The 15,901-nt window shown below is 50.4% G+C and overlaps 1 protein-coding gene across 1 annotated transcript in view; it reads left to right on the top strand.

The window, feature by feature from the left end:
* DCAF7 (DDB1 and CUL4 associated factor 7) overlaps nt 1-5,368 on the top strand; it is a 29,366-nt gene extending 23,998 nt beyond the window's left edge. Inside the window, exons 5-7 of the mRNA XM_062215720.1 lie at nt 308-517; nt 2,084-2,201; nt 4,935-5,368. Coding sequence (XP_062071704.1) covers nt 308-517; nt 2,084-2,201; nt 4,935-5,107 — 501 coding nt within the window. The 3' untranslated portion in view covers nt 5,108-5,368. The remainder of the gene's footprint in view (nt 1-307; nt 518-2,083; nt 2,202-4,934) is intronic.
* The last annotated feature ends 10,533 nt before the right edge of the window (nt 5,369-15,901 follow it).

Here is a 15,901-nt window from a genome sequence, read left to right as displayed (position 1 = left end):
TCTGTGTCTTCAGAGACATGTGTGATAAGCAGTGTTTGTAGCAAATGATAAATGCGGAACACAATGAGTCAAACCTGAATAGATTCACATACAAGAATAAATCGTCCTGGGGAAGAAGCAGAACACACGGAAGGACGACAGTGATCCTACGCCCATTTGTGAATGTAGGGGTACCTGAACCTCCCCAGAACTCAAAGTTGTTTCACCTCTTGGTCTCCGGACCAGGTTTAGATGAATTAGATTTCCCTGCTATAGGAAAAGGAGGTAACAGATCTGCATCTGACTGAAGCTTCCTCTTCCTCAATAGGTCTATGACATCGCGTTTAGCCGGGCTGGGGGTGGCAGAGACATGTTTGCGTCTGTGGGTGCTGATGGCTCCGTGCGGATGTTTGACCTCCGTCATCTGGAACACAGCACCATCATTTATGAAGACCCACAGCATCACCCATTGCTGCGCCTCTGCTGGAACAAGCAGGACCCTAACTACCTGGCCACCATGGCCATGGATGGAATGGAGGTGAGCACCCGCCCAGTCTAACACAGGCCCTGCCACTGAACTCCAGCGCTGATGAGTGTTTAGATTGGTTCTCTACTGGTGGCAGCCTTGCTCCCAGGGAATCTCTGGAAATGTCCAGGGTCAGATAGGTAGTGCTACTGGCATCTTGTGGGTGGAGATCTGGGATGCTGCTAAGCTTTCTACAGTGCACAGAATAGAGACCTGGGATGCTGCTTAACTTTCTACAGTGCACAGGACAGCTTCCCAGCAAAGTATTATCCCACCTGGAATGTCCATAATGCCAAGACTGAGAAAGCCTGATCTAGGACAGGGACTGTGTGCTAAGAACTTTTTCTTTCTTTTTTTTTTAAAAAATTTATTTATTTATTTGAAATTAGAGTTGCAGAGGGGGGAAGAGGCGGAAGAGACAGAGAGAGAGATCTTCCATCCACCAGTTCACTCCCCAGATGGCCATAATGGGCGGGGCTGGAACAGTCCAAAGCCTGGAGCCGAGAGTTTCATCTGGATCTCCCACATGGGTACATGGGCCCAAAAACTCAGGCCATCCTCTGCTGCTTTCCCAGGACATCAGCAGGGAGCTGGTGCTGTGGTGCAATAGGCTAAGCCTCCGCCTGCTGCACCAGCATCCCATATGGGTGCCAGCTGTGTTCCAGCTGTTCTTCTGATCCGGCTCTCTGCTATGGCCTGGGAAAGCAGTAGAATTTGGCCCAAGTCCATGGGTACTTGCACCCACATGGGAGGCTGGGAAGAAGCTTCTGGCTCCTAGCTTTAGATTGGCCCAGTTCTGGCCATTGCAGCCATTTGGGGAATGAACCAGCAGAAGGAGGACCTTTCTGTCTTTTCCTGTCTCTGATTGTAACTCTGTCTTTCAAATAAATACACAAAATATTTAAAAAAAGAAAAAAAAAGAAGTGGAGCAGCTGGGACTTGAACCTGTACCCGTATGGAATGCCGGTGCTGCAGGTGGTGGCTTTTCCCACTATGCCACAATGCTGGCCCCAACAACTTTTCATACTTGGAGAGTTGGTGCCAAGAAAAATAGTACTTAAGAGTAAACTAAATCATTTGTGCTTTTGGTGCTGAGGGAAAAAAAAAAATTCCCCTTCTGTAGTCTGGGCAGAGTTGTCCAGCTTTAGCAAACACATCTAGGAATGGCAGCTCTCTCTGTAGCCTGTTACTCAATAAAGGTGGGTGGCAGGGACGTGGTTAGCATTGGTTTGATGACGCCAGTGCCTTAGACTTCATTTGTTCCAGATTCTGCCTTGCCAGGGCTCTCATTCTGTCCAGCCGAGATGCACAGAATTCTTATCTCAGGCACCTGCCAGGAATTGGTGGATCGTTTAAATATGTGTTACCTTTTCCATCCCCCTTTCCCATCCCTCATTACCTGTGTTCCTTGTTTTCTTTTTCCTCAATCCTTAGGAAAACCTGCATCTCTATAATTCTTTAAGTCCACAAATGAAAAAGTGATACTTAAGAAAGATTTTTCCTTGTGCAGTGTCTTTGGTTCATGTGTTTCTTCTGTCACACCCCAAGTTCCCGGGCCTTAGACGTGTGTTTCTGCAGGTGGTGATTCTGGACGTCCGAGTTCCTTGCACACCTGTTGCCAGGTTAAACAACCACCGAGCCTGTGTCAACGGCATTGCCTGGGCGCCGCATTCATCCTGCCACATCTGCACTGCAGGTAACCACGGTGGGGACGGGTAGTAAGGAACGCTGCCACTCTTGGCCCCTTGGAGTTACACACCTTGCTGTTCTCCAAGGACAGTTGGGTTCATTCACATGACATAGTTCAGTTCAGAGCCTCCCCACACTTGTGAACATGAAACAGTTCACGTTTGCAGGTGATCCCGTACCCTCAGTGCTGTCCGAGCATCTTTTTTTTTTATTTTGTGATTTTATTTGTTTAATTCTGAGGTAGAGTTACAGGCAGAGAGGGAAAGTCAGAGAAAAAGTCTTCCATCTGCTGCTTTACTCCCCAAAAGGTCTCAATGGCCAGAGCTGAGCTAATCCAAAGCCAAGAGCCAGGAGCTTCTTCCAGGTCTCCCTCGTGGGTGCAGGGCCCAAGCACTTGGGCCATCTTCTACTGCTTTTCCAGGCCATAGCAGAGAGCTGGGTTGGCGGAGGGGCAGCTGGGACTGGCACCGGCCCCAATATGGGGTGCCAGCACGACAGGTGAAGGCTTAGCCCACTGTGCCACAGCGCCAGTCTCTGTCAGAGCATCTTGTACATACTACTTATATCATGTGTCAGGGATTGGCCTGTGTGTTATATGCACCCACACACACACCAGAAATCTAGGTTGGTGCAAGGGACTCAGATCCAAGAATGTGAGACAGAGAAGGCGTCCCTCTGGGATGCCACAGGATCTTTGGGACAGCCAGCCTGGGCGTCTCCCTGGGACCTCTGAGGCCTCACTATAAAGAGCTCACTGTGAACTCTGCAGGCACTAAAGGGCCCCACATGGCCTTGGCTGTTGAGAGGTATGGAGGGGCCAGTGCTGTGACATAGCAGGTTAAGCCGCTGCCTGCAGTGCTGGCATCCCATGTGGGTGCTGGTTCAGGACCCAGCTGCTCCACTTTCAATCTGGCTCTCTGCTATGGCCTGGGAAAGCGGTGGAAGATGGCCTGAGTCCTTAGGCCCCTGCACCCACATGGGAGACCCAGAGGAAGCTCCTGGCTCCTGGCTTTGGATGGGCACACCTCCACCGTCGCAGCCAACTGGGGAGTGAACCAATGAATGGAAGACTTCTCTCTCTCTCTGCTTCTTCTCTCTGTGTAACTGTGACTTTCAAATAAATAAATAGCTCTTTATTAAAAAAAAAAAAAAAAAAAAAAGAGGTGTTTGAAAACAGCTGGTCATCAGCATGCTTTTATTCTAGTGATCATGTTGTTAAAAGTGAGAACAACACAGAGGGAGATTTGGTAGGAAGGTGGCCTCTGGAGCAAGCTGTAGTGTCTCCTTCCAGACCCTTTGTGTACCCCCAGATACGAGCGTGGGTCCCTCTGCTTTACAGGATTCCGTGTGAGCCACGGAGGGTTCTGCTCCTCCTCTTTTTCAGTGCTGTAGTTGCCTCTAACATACCTTTCTTCTCCTCGCTCATCAGCAGCCTTATAATGAACCTGGCTCACTGCAGAGCTGCAGAAGTAACGTAGTGTTGGTGACTTTCTGCCGTGTTAGTATTGGTTTAAAAGGCAGGAGCTTTCCCTGGTTTGGCCCTTGCCCATGTGAGGGACAGCTGGGGCCCGTGCTGCCTTCTGGTCCTCAGATTGTGGTCTGCCTGCTTTTGGTGGATAGGATGGGGTGGGAGAAGGGAGAAAGAAAAGGCGTCATCTGCTGTTCGTGGAGAGCAGAAGTGGCCAAGCAGAAGCCACATCGCGTGCCCCTCTGCCTGGCTCACTTTTGTGTGTTGCAGCACAGGAGCTGCTGCTGAAGTGAGCTGGATTGGCACTTAACGAAGAGGGTCTCAGGGCTCTAGACTGAAAGCAATTCCCGATCTAAAGTAAATTATCCCTGAGAAGGGCATCTATACCTTGCCCAAGTTGTGTGGCCTTACAAGGCCAGTTTGCCACAGTTAGCCTGGCTTGTTTGAGTTTAGTTTGTTCGGATTCCCCATGCATACCAGACTGGCTTTGAGATGAGAATGAGAGGTAATTTGGGGGATACTGTGGCTCTGAAGGTCATTGCTTTTTTTCCCTTTCGTTAAATTGAGAACTTCTATTTTGATTATAAAAGTAATATGACCACATTATGGGCCACTTAGGTAGGAACTACTGAAATGCAAACATAACTTACAACCTTGCCATTCTAATATTTTTACCATTCTCATTTTGATACATTTCCATCTAACTTTTTCATGTGCTTATGTATATTTTTAAGATGATTACCTTCTTTCTAGTGATTCCTATAGCTCTTTTCTTGCGAAAAAAAATTTAATAGCACATGTTCACACAATCATCTGTATAACAACACTTCACTGAAGTATAAATGTCCATGAAATGGGGGTGGAGGGGCTGGAGGGAGACTCACATTAAATGGGCTCATCAGCGAGGGATCTTTAACCATTAATTTTCTCCTGAAGCCCGACCCAAATGAGAGGAACCCATGTAAGTCCCATTCTGCTGAAAACTGGGGTGGTAGATGGAGCCTGGGAACATCTGGGACATGTTTGAGGCCCAGATGTGCATCCTGGCTCTACCACTCACAGGCTGTCTAACCGTGTGACTTGGGTGAGTGCCTTAGCATTTCTGAATCTCGGTTTCCTCATCTATAAAATGGGGGCTGAACATAAAAGCCCCACAGAAGTTTGGTCAGCAAATGCTTTCTAAACTGTGACCTGCTCCCCACATGTAGGGATCTTTGTTCCCATTTCCTGAGTCGTGCTGTGACCTTGTGTGCTGGCTTTGTTTGTCCTTAGCGGATGACCATCAGGCTCTCATCTGGGACATCCAGCAAATGCCCCGGGCCATCGAGGACCCTATCCTGGCCTACACAGCCGAAGGAGAGATCAACAATGTGCAGTGGGCATCGACCCAGCCCGACTGGATCGCCATCTGCTACAACAACTGCCTCGAGATACTCAGAGTGTAGTGTTGGTGGTGCACGCCACGGGGCAGGGGCTTGTGTTCCCGCCTCTGCCCCACCCCCAAAGTAAGAAGAAACCTGTTTCCGGTGGCCAGTATGTCTTGTTGCTTTGCACCCACTGTTACCAGAAGCTGCTCTAGGAGTTCCTGGCCAGTCACCCTGTCGCTCTCCGTGCTGGACTCAGTGCTGTGTGGCGCCTCCTCGGCCCAGGGCTGAGTTTTAAGAGTTTCTCTCTTCCTTGCTTCCTTGATTAAAAGTTTCTATATATTTGTTTGTCAGCTGTCGTGTTAATGAGCAGTACAAGCACTGGCTATGTTTTACTCACCTGCCCCAGATGTCTGTCTGTCTGCTGCCCAAGGCAGCGGCCTGTGTCCTGTCCATGTCCACATCAGCACTTACACGGGATCAAATACCAATTGAAAGTTGTCTTTCCTCCTAGAATCAGTGTCTTTCACAAATTTCAACTTTGTATATTTTTTACCTACCAGGCTAATTTTTTTATGGACAGAATTTTACTCCTCTGGTTTCTTCCTCTGTTTCCTAGTCCTCCACCTTTGCACCTTCCTCTCTTCCCTCAGGGTCTGGAGCTGGTCCTGGGCCCTGACCCCATGAGCAGTTTGCCTTCTTGAGTCACTGCCTGTGTGGCACCTCCCTGACCGGGGTTCCCAAGCCACCTTGGTGCTCTGCAGCCTGCCCACTCCTCAACCTTGCCTCAGCCTGGCTCTTCTCAAGGCCATTCTGGGCTCCGAAACAGACACGGGAAGCCTCCCACCACTCTCTGAAGTACTGCTGGGTCCCCCGACCCCAGTCCCCATCCCTGTCGGGAATGAGCTAGAGCTCAGGCCTCCAGGCTAACTGGGTACCAGAATTGAGGGGAACAGTCTCAGGAAAGCTGGATGTACTCTTTCTTTCCAGTGCACGGTTACAGAGTCGGTTTCCCACCAAGTGTAAACACTAGGCTGTTGCGTTTCGTGTCTTGACCCGTGGGCAGGAATGATAGGAAGCTGGACTTTGCTGTTTCTGTGTGGCGAGTGCGCTGTGCCTTTCTGTGTGGCGAGTGCGCTGTGCCTGATGGCCTGCTGGTCCCTCGTGGGCTTGAGTGCCCTGTGGCGAGAATCCTCTTGAGAGGCACCATCGGTGCCTCCGACCCTGAGGAAGGTCTTTAGTGGAGGAGACTGGCAGCTGTCCTAGGGGATGAACCCAGTGGTGGTGATGATCCCAGGTCATTAAGCAAATAGCTGCAGACTCAGAGACCCTAGGGTCAGCCAGTTAAGCCCCTACCCCCACCTGCCACCCTCCGCCCCAGATGCAGGTTCTGAGCAGTATTGCACTTGTGGGCTGTGGCTGTCTGTGTTGACTGAGAAGCTGCAAGCGTCTGTTTCCGTTCCATGAATGAGTTCCGTGGAGGGGGCTGTGTGTGACGTTAGATGAGTCCTTGGGCAGTCAGAGTTTGGGACATGCTCTGGGGCAGAGTTCACCTGGTTCCTGGTGCTCTGCCAAGTGCCTGAAGGTTTGCAAGACCCTCTGCATTGCACATCGGAAATTAGGAGACCAGCAGGCCTTAGACCAGTGGTCTTGTCCACCTGGGCTCTTGCCTGCTTGCGAAATGAAAAAATTAATTTTGTTCCTCGAGCCCTTAACTCCTTTTGGTTGTGTTTCTTTTCCAAAGCAGATGTATTTGTATGCCAAAGGTCACGGCTCTGCTTGCTACACAGGGGCTTGTCCCAGAAGAAAGGGCTCCTCATTGTAGTCAGGCTCTGTGCTCTTCTACCGTGTTCAGATGTGGGCACTTTTTGCTGGCGTCTGCATGAGGCTCACTCCTGCCTTTAGCACTAGATCGCACGGCATCGTGGCCGGGAGGTGGGGGCGGGCAGGCCAGCGGTTCTTGCTTGATCAGAACGCTCCTCTGCTGACAGCGTTTGGTAATGGCTCTGGGGTCCTTCCCTCCATAGGAGCAAGTGAGCTGATGACTGCTGTGTTGGGAGCCCATCCGCTCCTGCCTGTGGAGAGGGGTTTCCAGAGGGGGTCACAGTCCTGCTGGGACCACGCTTGTCTCTGCTGAGCTCTGAGTCAGGATGCTTGCACTTGCACTTGGACCTGGTCTGACTGCTGAGAAGATTTGTCAGCCAAAGCTCAAAAACAACAACTTGAAAAAATGTTAACAGTAGTAGTGATAAGAATCGGGTAAGATAGCTAATTACTCTGGAAGCCAAGGGCCCCTGACGGTTTCTCCCCTTGCCCTGTGGGCTCCCAGCCCCGTCATCCTCCCCCAGGCCTGCAGTGTGTCCCGTCTGCGTCCTCCGCGAGACTGACCTCCCCAGGCAAGCCCACACGTGCTCACAGCTGCTGCTATTTGAAGCCCCAGCTCTCCCATCCTCCCTTTGTGCCACAGGCCAGGCGGCCTCACGGCTGAGGAGGGGATTTCTGCCGTCGCGGGATCCAGAAAGCCTCCAGGTCCTCCGGGAAGCACAGATCTGTGGTGGTTTAGAAGCAAGGCTCTGTTTCATCTGTGCAGCTCCTCAGACTGACAGGCAGCTGGCCCGCTGGGAGGCTGAGGACCTGTTCTCAGTGGTGGACAAGCAGCTCTGGGGCCTCACTAGGAAGCAGGCAGCTCTGAGCGCTGGCACAGCTCGCCGTGGCCCTGTGCCTTGCTCCTGGCAGGCTGGGCACAGCTGCCTGTGCCCTCCCACCTGCTCTGAGGAAGGGGAAGCTGCTGGAGAGAGTAGGCCTCAGGTCTCTGCCACCAGAGGGCTGGGGAGTGGGTCCACACCCTGCCAGTACGTGCGTGTTTATACCCAGGGGAGTCAGAACCCTCCCCAGGGAAGAACCAGCCTACAAGGTGAGGACTTCACAAGAGCAGAGGTATTTGGTAACTCGGTGAGAATTTTCTTTGCAGACCCAGAATCAGCTCTCAGAGAATTGGCTAAGATGCAGAAAGAAACAGGAAAGAAAAAAAAAAAAATGTAATCCTGCAAGATTTTGGTGATCATTGTGGCTGAAGTTTTGGAAGATTTAAGACCCTGGAGAAAGTCGATGGTGTTTGTTTGATCAGACAAGGCAACTTGTGAGGGCAGTGAGGGTCTGAGCTGGGTGTGGAATGAGGCCATGCCCTCGCCCGAGTCGGCCTTCCTGGGCCGTAAATCAGGCATCTGCTGCTGGTGAATTGTGCTGACAGCGCGGGTCAGAGGGCTCTCCTCTCAGCAGCGGAGCAGCCAGAGGTGATGTTTGGTGGTCCCGGTCTGTGCGCCGTGGAAGCCCTGTAACTGTTCTGGACTGTGACTCTTGGTTGCTGTTTAGAGCAGCAAGAAGCGGAAGTTGTAACAGGCATGCAGGCCTTCTCCCTCTTCTCTCTTCTTTCCACCATAGCCCTTTCTTGTTGCAGGCTGGGCCCTGAGTTCCTGGACAGCAAGGACGTGCAGGAGCGCAGGTTTACCAGGCATAGGGGGGCAGCACGGGACTGTGCCTCCTTCAGCTCTCTTGGGTAGGACAGGCCATTGAAATAGAAGCCTGAACATTCACTTCTCTCCTTACTGTCTGCAGTCCAGGACAAGAAAGAGGGTCATGCTTGGCACTTAGGTTGGGCAGGAAGAGAGCTGAGCTGAGCAAAAGCCCAGCGAACCCTGGCCCAGGCCCTCTGACGGTGGTCCTCTCTGGCCCCGCCGGGCAGCTGAGGTTCTCGTGTCGCAGAGCCTTGCCTGCCCTCTCCTCCTCACCCAGTTGTCATTGCTGCTGATGGGCAAAGTCAGATATGGGCTAGATCCTCTCCGGGTACTTTCTGGATGTTGTTTTTAAAATACGGAAACACAAAGATGCCTTCCCAAAAAGGCTTGGACTAACAGATTAGACCAGAAACAAGTAAGTGAAAGAGAGTTTGAACTCACGAAGAAAGATGTTGACAGTCTGTGTAAGAGCTGGAGAACTTACAAGCACCTCCCTGTCCTTCGGGACAACCGGTGAACATGAACTTGTGATATCTATGATTGTGAGTGTCCTCACCTTGGGTTGGTTGTGGCACACAGTGTGGTACGGGAATCGTTGGGCTGGGGCTGACTCGCCTTAGTCGAGTGTGAATCAGCTGCTTTGATTGCTGTGCATTCTACGACCCCTCTGTCAGTGACTTCCTCCTCCCGACTCTGAATTTGTAGCATGATCGTATAAAGCTCTGTGTAGAAAATGGAGATGTCCTGCTCTCTGAAATGTTAACCTCTAACCAGTTCATTTCTGTGCCCTTTAGCCTAGTGTGTCTGGATGAACTTTCTTGTTGTGTATTTAAACTTTCCCTCTATGCTATAGGCTTTGTGGCATCCTGTGGTCAGGTGGAGAGGCAGTGTCTCTTTGCAGAACTGAACTGTAGTCATTTTCCTTTTATAAACATTATTTCAGGACTGTACACAGGGCTTGTAGTAAATTTTAACACTGTGCTGTGAAACCACGATGGAAATCTCCATTGAAAGCTGCTTCAAAGGCACCTGAACGTGGAGTGTTACAGTTTCTATGGCTTTAGTTCTTGTTTCCTAAGTACAGTAGACCTAACTTTCACCCTTTCGTTCTGTTTCAGCCTCCTGTTTAAGAAGTACCGTATTTTCTGCCCATCATACTTTGTAATAAAACTTGAACATGTATAGATTGAACTTCTTGTGATGAATTCATTTCTTCCAACTTTGCCACCTTGGTCATGTTCCAGAGACAATGGCTGGGAGAATAGACTCCACACTTACCTGACTGCCTGACTCATCACCTTAAAATTTTGTATTTTATTTGTTTGAAGGGTAGACAGAGAGGTGGACAGAGATTATCCATCTACTAGATCACTCCCCAAATGCCCACCACAGCCAAGACTGGGCCAGGCCAAAACCAGGTGCCAGGAACTCAATCTGGGTCTCCCATGTGGGTGACAGGAGCCCAAGTACTTGAACGATCATCTACCAGCTAGGGTGCTCATTAGAAAGCTGGAATCGAGAGCAGAGTTGAGACTTGAACCCAGGCACTCCAATATGGGATACCAACATCCCAAGTGGTATCTCAACTGTTTTGCCAAATGCCTGCCCCGGACTCATCACCTTTTATCACCTGTTTGGTCACTGTTGCTTAGTTAACAAAACATGGAACACCTGCTCTCTGCCAGGAACCGTGACTCTTCCTCAGATTGATGTAAATCTAACAGAGGAGACATCCACATAAGTACGTGCAGTGTTGTGTGGGGAGGGGGCTGTGTGCAGGCACACTGGTGGCCTTTGAGATGATCACCCCTTTGCCTCTGAGGGGGTCAGGTAGAACTTCACAAGATGAAAGATGTCTGACCTGGCTGTTGAAGGCTGTGCAGGAGTTCTCTGGGAATAGGGAAGTCCTTTAAGGCAGAGAGAACATCCATGGGCAGATCTATAGGGTCAAGAAAGAATCTGGTCCTATTCAGAGAGCTACAGGTTAATATGGGTTTTTGTGTGGGGAGTGGTGGGAAATGTGGCTGGAGAGAGGCAGGAGCAGATTAGGGAGTCTTGTGGTTTGCATTTAGGCCTTAACATTGCTGAGAGCGGAAGATTTACATACATAGAGGGGCGTCCTGATGAGGATTGCATTTTAGGAAGCTAGGCAATGGAGAAAGTGTCTCTGAAGGATGGAAGTGGGGAGATGGGGAGGCAGGTCACCAAGATGAGAGAAGAAAAAAGCCGGAACTGAGACGGGAGCAGCAGGGACGGAGGGGACAGGGCCCCAGAGATAGGGCAATCAGGGTTCAGCTGTATTGGCTACGAAGGAGGGCAAAGAGATGACAACTCCCAGATCTCAGGCTTGGACACCAGGCTCATGGCTGACCAGGAGTTTTCAGGCCCTGGCCAGTTTCTCAAACTTGGGCACCAACACGGTAGGAGGGGCAGGGGTTCCCACGCCACTTCTCTTCAGATGCTGCGTGTCCTGGATGAAATACTCCCTCACTTATTTTCATTCTAAGCTCGTGTTGGTCATTTTAAGAGAAGAGGAGAAAGGCGCTTGGTTTTCAGGAAGTGCCTGCCATGCGTCAGGGGACTTGCAGGTACGGTGGCAGTGGGTCTGAAGGGCAGTGTGAGCTCGAGAGTTGGAGCCCTGTGAGCACCTGCGGCCCCTGTTGAAGCGTGCTTGTGTGGTCTGACAGTGTGTACCCTAGGAGAAATAATGACTCCTGCTTAGATTTTTAAAAAATGTACTTGAGGGCTGGCATTGTGGCACAGTGGTTAAGCTGCCACCTGCAACATCAGCATCCCACATCAGAGTGCTGGTTCACGTCCCAGCTGCTCCACTTCCAGTCCAGCTCCCTGCTAATGCACCTGGGAAAACAGCAGAAGATGGCCCAGGTACTTGGTCCCCTGCCACCCAGCTGGGAGATCCAGATTGAGTTCCAGGCTCCTGGCTTTGGAATGGTCCAGCCTCAACCATTGTGGCTATTTGGGGAGTGAACCAGTAGATGAAGGATTGCTCCCCTATTTCTCCCTGTCATTCACTCTACCTTTCATATAAACAGAATAAATTTTTTTTTACAAAATAAATTTATTTCAGAGACAGAGCTGCTATCCTCTGGCTCGCTCTCCAGACACCCCCAATGACTGGGGAGGGACTTGGCCAGCCCAAAGCGAGGACCAGAAAATAATCCTGGTCTCCCATCTGGGTGCAGAGGCTCAGTTAGTTGAGCCATCACTGCTGCCTGCCGGGGTCTCTCTAGCTGGACCCAGGAATCAAGCCCAGGCACTTGGATGGCAGACGTAAGAGTCTTGACCAACAGGTAAAATGCCCACACCCCACTCTCTGCTTTTTAAAATTCATTTAATTTCTTTGGAAGGTAAAGAGAGACATACCTTCCATCTTCTGGTTCATTCCCCCAAAGTGCCACCCACTGGCTCACTCCCTAAAGGCCCACAACAGTGAGTACTGGGTCAGGCTGAAGCCAGGAACCTGAAACCCATGTTGGGTCTCCCACACGAGTGGCGGGGACCTAAGTTCTTGCGCCATCATCAGCTGCTGCCTCCCATTGTACATTAGCAGGAAGCTGGATCAGAGGCTGCTCCTGGTCTCACACTAGGAACTCCAGCGTGGAAGGCGAGCATCTCAAGCAGTGACTTAACCACTGTGTGGGTTGCCTGCATGGTTCTCTGATTTGTAAGGAAAAAGCTGGAAGTATAATACTTAACAATATTTATCTCAACAGGCTAGCTTAGGGTACAGTAAAAAGTCTCCAAATCTCAAAGTGAGCATGACAAAAGTTTATTTTGTGCTTACGTGAAGTCCTTTGGGGGTTAATCAGCCCTCTTCCAGCTTACAGCTCCACCATCTAGAACATGTGGCCTCCAAGTTGCTTTGAAGAAGGGAGATACATTTTAGGATAGACCTAGAGGCAGCTTACTTCTGCCCACATCTGCCAATCACATACTTCCAGCCTAACTGCAAGAAAGATCAAGAGGGGCCGGCCCTTAAGACGCAGTGTGCAGCACCAGCATCTCATGTAGGTGCCAGTTCGAGTCCCGGCTCCTCTACTTCTGATTCAGGTCCCTGCTAATGTGCCCGGGAAAGCAATAGAGGATGGCCCAAGTGCTTGGGCCCCTGCACCCATATGGGAGACCCGAATGAAGCTTCTTGCTCCTGGCTTCAGGTCGGCATTGTGGCATAATGAATAAAGCTGCCGTCTATGATAGAGGTATCCCTCTTGGGCGTCAGTTCAAGTCCTGGCTGCTCCACTTCTGATCCAGTTATCTGCTAATGGCCTGGGAAAAGCAGTGGAAGATGGACCAAGTCCTTGGACCCCTGCCACCCACGTGGGAGACCCTGAGGAAGTTCTTAGCTCCTGGCTTTGGCCTGGCACGTTGTAGCCATTTGGGGAGTGAATCAGTGGATGGAAGATTTCTCTCTCTCTCTCTCTCTCTCTCTCTCTCTCTGTTGTTGTAACTCACTTTCAAATAAATAAATAAATCTTTTAAAAAGAAAGGTTGGGAGATGCAGTCTTGTTGTGTAGCCCGGAAGAGGGAATGCAGCAATGAATAAATAGTAATGTCTCTGCCACACTGACAAATGGGCCAAGCATCTGGACTAGCGGCCAATGTTGTCTCATACACTGAGAGCTGTTAGTACTGGCCAACATGTGTTCACACCTAATAGAATGATGCTTTCAGCCGGTCGGTAGTTTCCAAGGCTGACTGTTAGTCGATGATCTTGACAGCCAGGCCTGAGGAGACAATTCCATCACCAGTGAATTTAGCTTGAGAAAATAAATATTCGCTGAGACTCAGAGTAGAAGTCTGCCCTGAAATTCAATCATCAACACAGATAAAACAGCCACAAAGCTAACAGCAAACAGCGTTCCTCCCAAGCACACACTTGCTACTTAAAGTGTCTGACAGTGCTCCTCTCTGAGTGACAGCTGTTTTTAAATTCCCTGTAAACTTTGTTCTTTAGCTAAAGTCGTAGACTGAGAGTTTGCAATCTGCAGTGATGTTGGTGAGTTCCTGTGTTGGAGCCAAGACCCTTGGACCTGGAGAGGCAGCCTTGACTGCCAGCCCAGCAAGAGCGCTTCAGCACAGGGCTTTCTGAACACAACAATCATTTACCTCAACCTTGGCCTTTAAAAAAAAAAAAGATTTATTTATTTATTAGAAAGCCAGAGTTACACAGAGAAGGAGAGGTGAGGGGTGGGGGGTGATCTTCCATCCGATGGTTCACTCCTTGGCTGCAACGGCCGGAGCTGTGCCGATCCGAAGCCAGAAGCCATTCCAGGTCTCCCACGCAGGTGCAGGGGCCCAAGGACTTGGGCCATCTTCTACTGCTTTTCCAGGCCATAGAAGAGAGCTGGATTGGAAGTGGAGCAGCCAGTCTCGAACCAGCGCCCATATGGGATGCTGGCGCTGCAGACCAGGGCGTTAACCCACTGCACCACAGTGCTGGCCCCAACTTCAGCCTTCCTGAGGAAGCAGATCCCTCCCCTGGATATTCTTTGCTGTCCAAAGCTAATGTGGACAACCCTCCATCCCCCCTTCACACAGCTCTCCGTTCCTTTGAGCCTGGCAAACTCACACTTCATTTAAATCTCACCTAACCACCACCCTTCCTGTAATAACCATCTTGTCCATTGTTTGGTGGGACAGCAACCCACCGTTGCTCTGGTGCAGTCTCTTGGCACAGAGAGCCCGTGAGTCCTACAGTTTGGACAGGCGTTGTGGAGCAGCGTATTAAGCTGCCACTTGTGACACTGGCCTCCTGTTACTGCAGTGCCAATTGGAGTTCCCACTGCTGCACTTCTGATCCTCCTGCAAATGTGTCTGGGAAAGTAGTGGGTGACAGCCCAAGTGCTTGGGTCCTTCCACCACGTAGCAAGCCTGGATGGAGTCCTGGGCGCCTGGCTTTGATCTGGGCCAGCCTTGGCTGTTGCAGGCATTTGGAGGAGGGAACTAGCAGATGAAAGATCTCTTTCTCCCTCTCAAATAATTTTTTTTTCAAAAAAGGAAATATTAAGGTACAGGCATGCATAAAGGTGTAGGTGAGTACACAGTAGGGCATCTGTCCCCAGTTGGAGAGTTTAGAGATGTTTTCCTTTGGTAGGAAATGATGTCTGAGCTGAATCTTCAAGAAAGAACAAAAATTAGTCGGATGAAGTGAAGTGGAATACAGGCCAGCAAAGGCACAGGTCTGTGCTTAATATCGGAATTGAGAGAAGTACCAAGGGCAATCTGATTTTTGAAGATTATTTTATTTTTTGAAGAGAGAGAGAGAGAGAATCGATCTTCCATCCACTGGTTTACTTCCTAAATGACTGTGACGGCATGAGCTGGGCCAGGCTGAAGCAAGGAGCCTGGAATTCCATCTAGCCTCCCATGTGGGTGGGAGGGGCCCAACTACTTGAACCATCATTCCCCGCCTCCCAGGATTAACTAACTGGAAGCCGGATTTGAAGCAGAGTATCTTGGACTTGAACCAGCACCCCAGTATGGGATGTGGGAATCTGAAGTGACATCTTAACCCGCAGCACCACAACACCTGCTCTGGACGTAGTGGGTTATTAGCTACAGGCCATCACAGGAGTGCAGTTGGCAGCCATGTCAGTTATTTTTGGCTGGCCCTGGTTCTGAGCAGTGGGTGCATGGTGCACAAAAAGGGAGGCAGTTTGGGGCAGATCAGGTGGTCTTGTAGGGAGGGGTTGGTGACCTTGCTGGTTACCTCACTGTCCACATCTTTTCCCTCCTTCATGGGATTTTGTAGGAGGAAAGTCCACCTTCTGTAACTTCTTCCAGCTGCATCAGGGCATCATCTCTGCCTAACCAGGGAACAAAAATCCCTTGATAACTGATCTAGAGGTTACACTGGACGAGCTAGATGTTCACCATCAGGCATTATTAATGGATGGAATCAGGCATGACTATAATTTTACATGAAACTGTTGAATTCTGGAAGAGACAAATTTAACAATTAGAATGGGTATATAGGGTAGGGGCCAAAAAGGAGCAAGAGTAAGAATCATGTAAGAGAGGCCAGTGCCGTGGCTCAACAGGCTAATCCTCTGCCTTGTGGCACCAGCACACTGGGTTCTAGTCCCGGTCAGAGCGCTGGATTCTGTCCCGGTTGCCCCTCTTCCAGGCCAGCTCTCTTTTGTGGCCCGGGAGTGCAGTGGAGGATGGCCCAAGTGCGTGGGCCCTGCACGCCATGGGAGACCAGGAGAAGCACCTGGCTCCTACCTTCGGATCAGCATGGTGCGCCGGCCACAGCGGCCATTGGAGGGTGAACCAACGGCAAAGGAAGACCTTTCTCTCTGTCTCTCTCTCTCACTGTCCACTCTGCCTGTCAAAAAAA

Source organism: Lepus europaeus, chromosome 18 (genome assembly GCF_033115175.1).
Source record: "Lepus europaeus isolate LE1 chromosome 18, mLepTim1.pri, whole genome shotgun sequence".
NCBI lineage: Eukaryota > Metazoa > Chordata > Mammalia > Lagomorpha > Leporidae > Lepus > Lepus europaeus.
This window is presented reverse-complemented; position numbering and strand designations above follow the sequence as displayed.